The sequence below is a fragment of the Montipora capricornis genome, chromosome 1, assembly GCF_036669925.1.
Source record: "Montipora capricornis isolate CH-2021 chromosome 1, ASM3666992v2, whole genome shotgun sequence".
In the NCBI taxonomy this organism is placed as follows: domain Eukaryota; kingdom Metazoa; phylum Cnidaria; class Anthozoa; order Scleractinia; family Acroporidae; genus Montipora; species Montipora capricornis.
In genome coordinates, this window is record NC_090883.1 from 17,510,720 (window position 1) to 17,515,523 (window position 4,804).

Here is a 4,804-nt window from a genome sequence, read left to right on the forward strand (position 1 = left end):
AAGAAATCGTTAAAAACGCCAAGAGAGTGCCCCTTCTGTTGTCTTGACGTGCGGACAATGTAGTGGGAAAACACATGCATGATATCACCATGTTGAGATCTCCCTGTCTGATTAATTACGATCTAGTCTTTGTAAAACTTCCATTCTTTTGCCCTCGATTGAAGTATTTCTCAGAGTACATCATATTACGTTAATTAAGAAGCAATCTGTAAAACATTTAACTTATTTTATAGGCTTGTGTTTTTGGCTTTGTTTCAATCCAGTAGCCAAATGTTGTATCTGATGATCCTTTTAACCTCCCAAACCCATTGATCAGGGATTTGTCGAACAAGTAACCATGCCGAGTAATCAACCGCCTGACTAATTACGGAGACGAGTCATTTGTTTTGTTTTTAAGCAACCCTTTCTTTAAATGTCAATTTTTGGAGCTATGTCAACAAAGAGACATTGATGATCCATTTACTTAAGTAGCTCAAGGCACTTAGTGATTCACATTTTGAGAAGAAAAGAGCATTTGAATGCGGCCATAGGTCGAGAACAAAGGCTAACTTTGAAAGAGGCTGTGTAATAGCCAGCATCATGCATCTAAAGTTGTTTGCATTATAATAATCCAATATTTCAGAAGAATACAGCCCAATCTCAAGCGATGTCCTGTACTGAATCATACTAAAGTGTCGATGTAGTGTGCGAAATGTCCAACGTTGCTGCTATTGACGCCATGTAACGTAGAGTGGTATGCGTTGAAAGTAAATCAAATATTATGGTGGATAGAACATTAGAAGATTCTGCGAGCGAAAGAATCCTTCAACTGGCTAATAAAAGTTCAAGTACTACAAGCTACAACAAAGCCCCCTTGCCTCATGGCTCGATAGCTATAATCCAACTCCTGGTGTTGTTTCTAACCCTGACTGTAGGCTTCATTGGAAATGCTTCACTCGTCGCGGTCGTCATACGCAACCGTCAAATGAGGACGCGAACAAACATGTTTCTGACCCAGCTGGCGGTTACGGGAATGGGAGTTTGCTTATTTTCTATTCCATTCATGATAACAGCACTAATCAAACAATCCTGGGTCTTGGGTGAAGTACTCTGCAAGTTAAATGCCTTTTTCGTCCCCTTTTGTTTCTCGTCTTCAATTTTCACCCTAACTGCTATTTGTATACACAAGTACTTTTCTGTGGTTAAGCCACTGAGGAGGATTATTACGCACAAACGCACTTTATTGATTATTGGTTTCATTTGGCTTTCAGCATTTGCCTGTTCTATCGGACCCATTTTCGGATGGACCGTTATTATCTTCAGATCATCGGCGAGTATGTGTTGCCCAAGAGATCCGCAAAACACTTTGGAAATATCCCATACGATTTTTATGTTATGCGTTGTATACATGTTTCCAATATTGGCCATGATGTTTTTATATTTGAGGATCATAATCGCCGTGAAGTCGCATTGTCAAAGGATTCGCGACACCGCTATCATTGACGATCGAGGCATTTTAGCCCAGAGAAAGATTATAATCACACTCCTGTATGTTTTGACAGCCTTTGTGGTCTGTTGGACGCCTTACTTCATATACGGAATTATGTCTATGGTTACGCGCCCTACCAACTTTCCCCCTTATTTCTTGGGCACAGCCTACATATGCGGGTTCTTGTACAGCGTGTGCACTCCCATAATTTTATGCACGCGAAATCCACGCTTTAGACGGGGATTCAAAGAGTTAGTCACTTTTCAAGGGATAAGCAGGCCTTCATTGGGAGCCGAGGGTTCCATCCCGCGTAATTGTGGTAGTTCGAGACGTCCTTCTTCGGATTATTTAACCGAGAGAAGGTGTTCTGTATGGTTTTTGTCAAGTCAAAATTCCTTATTGAGTATAGAGCCCGAGCCGTGTTACAGGCGAAGACGACTGCGATGGATCGAAACATATCTTTGAAACACTGGAAGGATTCAAGTCACTCAGAGTACTACTCAGTCTTGCGAAAACACACGTGCACCGTTCGGAAGGGATTCTCTCATTTTAAAGATCACAGCTTTTTCGTTTGCCAGTGGAAAGCTATAATCGGTAGTGACAAGCTCAAAATGCGAATATCTTGCATAAACATGTAACAGATTTTTTTTCGTATTTCCTCTTCGTTAAGGAAATTCAAATCTACTTTTTGCTGCATGATTATTAACGACACAAATATCTTCCATCGATGAAGAATTTCCCTCTTTAATATAAAGCATCTTGCCACATTTTCTGAAAAAGAGAAACTGGTGTTTGAGCAGTTAAAACGAGTAGATCATAAAGGACGTTGAAGCCTTTGCGGTAGGCGGTACAAAACAGAACGCGCGAAAGGCTTCTAAGGAAGTTTGTGCTAATTACAACCTACAATCGGCTACAAAATTAGTTGAGGCAGTTTGCCAACAGAGCACACTGGCAACGACACTTTGCAAAGATAGATAGTCCAAAAAGTAAGTTTCCGGGATACCCCTCCCCTCCCTCTCCTCCCTAATCAATGTTGTACCGCTGTTGACAAGGCTCGTATGAAACAGAAAATAACACAACACTGTCCCGGGCTTGAGGGGGAGGGGAGCATTTTCGCACCGAGCTTGAAATAGACCCTAGAGGATTAGCCTCCTTCGCAGCCGTTTTTAGGAGGGACGAACCGAGCCTCAAAACGGCTGCGAAGGAGGCTACTATAAAGGATAAGAGTGTCTTAACAATTTTGACGCCGATTCTCTGTATGGAAAAAACTTTTTATGAAGTGTAATGACGACTTCTGATAAGCGTTTTTGTGCATTAATATGTGAAATAATCACACTTTTAATTAGTGTTTTTATGCGATGTCATGATTGCAGACATGTCAGTGTCGAGCATGGTTTTCAAACAGAAAATTTCTAACGAGATAAGGGCATTTGTACGCTTGGCATCTATTTGCAAGGGGTGGAAAGTGAATGATACTGTCAAGGAAACTAGTATTCACGGGCTTCGATGTACCGCATTTTAAAATTAGAGAAATTTTAACGCAAGCAACCACTGCCGAGAAGTCAATTACAACGACCAAAATGTGGAGGTCGAACGTCCAGCGAAGTTAAGTTCACGCTACAAACGCTTATTATTGAAAGGAAGGTCATCGTACTAAATAATGACGATTATTATTTCAAGACGATATGGGCAGTGTTTTGGATTTGACATACCTTGAAATAAGGTGAAACATTCGAAACATTGAGTGACGTTTAGCATTCCCTGCTGACATTCTCTATACATCATTTCATTCAACTTGTTACAAGGGGTATGACCCATAAAAAAGAAGGAAATATAAATAGCAAAGACAGATTATAACCCCTGGGACAAAAAAAAAAAAAAAAAACAGCGAACAGTGCTGTACTCTGATTTTAGGAAATCTGCGAAGGAGTGGCCACGAGTAACCAAGCAGAATAATTATCTTTTTCGCGTATCCACGACTATCGTGAGGGGTCAGGTGCTATGTGTGTTGAAAATGAATGCGAAAAGACATTTGCTCGTCGATCCAACAAGTTCACTCGCATTATCAAAGGCGACACGCCGTGAGATCGTTGAGATTGCTGTGAACAGTAACAACTCAGTGTGTTCACTTAAAGCAAACTATTGCTTTTTTAGTTTGTTATTATCATTTCATCATTCTATTGGTTATATTCAATACCTATAAGGTACACTTGTAACATATTTAGGAGCTAAAGGCGCTTAAATGTAAAAGACGGGGTTAAAGCCAAATGTTTTCTGTATCAACTTGCTGTAGTTGAACAGTGACGCATTCCTTTACGATAAGAATCAAACACGAATTCATTCTTTCCAAGGTAAGGTACTTCAAAGGCTTTTAACAACCTCGTAAAAATTTTAAAGGAGCCGAAAACACGAGTTGGCGATTACTTTCTCCTGCTTCTTTTGCGTCTATAGTATGCAACTAAATACTGTTGCAGTATGTTTCATGATCCGTTCCAGATTTCATGAAATATTGAAAAGTTTTGGGACCAATCATTGTTTTTTTACTTATCGCAAACTGAGGCATTTGTAGCTGTTTACACAGTTGAGGACCCTTTCAAATGTTTGACAATGATCTGGTGTAACCTGCCAATGATAACGTATTCTTTTCAAATAAAAATCAAACACGAATTCCGTCATTATTTCCTAACAAGACCAGAAAGCTACTGATCGCAACAGAACAGAACTCCCATTTCGCAAGCAATGTATCCAGGACTTCTTCACAGTTCTCCTTTGATTCCTAGGGACTCTTGGGCCCTGGGATTAGCCTGGTCGTTATGGCGTCCAGTCACGTTTGAGAGGGCTCTGTCGTCTTACGGCGCTAAGTTAACGATGGCTACAATTGGACAGATGAAGGACCTTCTAAAGAAGGAACTCGAGCCGCTTCATTCTAAATTGCAGACTATGACTACTAAATTTAGTGAATTAAGAACCTCAGTTCAACTTTTCTCGGACAAGTATGACGATTTTTTGAAACAAATCAAGAAGTCGAACACCAACAGAGGACAGACTTGAATAAGACCAACTCCGAAGTAAATGACATCTAGAAAGATCTTAAAAGGAAAGTCGAATAGTAAATGCCAGTTATGAGATTGAGGAACTTGGTCAATACCTCAGAAGGGACTGTTTGTGTACACCTTTTCTAAAAATATCAAACATTACTTACTCTCTAAGCCATACTCAAAATAACTGGTCTCTTGAAATTAAGCATTATCCCTCGCTCTGTATACAAAACTCCCTTCCTTCCTAGAATTTGTCCGCCCTACCTCTGCTATATTTTACTTTACTACAATTAACAAT

The 4,804-nt window shown here is 40.0% G+C and overlaps 1 protein-coding gene across 1 annotated transcript; it reads left to right on the forward strand.

The window, feature by feature from the left end:
• The first annotated feature begins 842 nt into the window (after positions 1-842).
• On the forward strand, positions 843-3,551 carry LOC138018590 (neuromedin-K receptor-like). The gene has a single exon (XM_068865312.1). It carries the CDS (start codon positions 965-967, stop codon positions 1,931-1,933), a length of 969 nt encoding a protein of 322 aa, XP_068721413.1. The 5' UTR covers positions 843-964; the 3' UTR covers positions 1,934-3,551.
• The last annotated feature ends 1,253 nt before the right edge of the window (positions 3,552-4,804 follow it).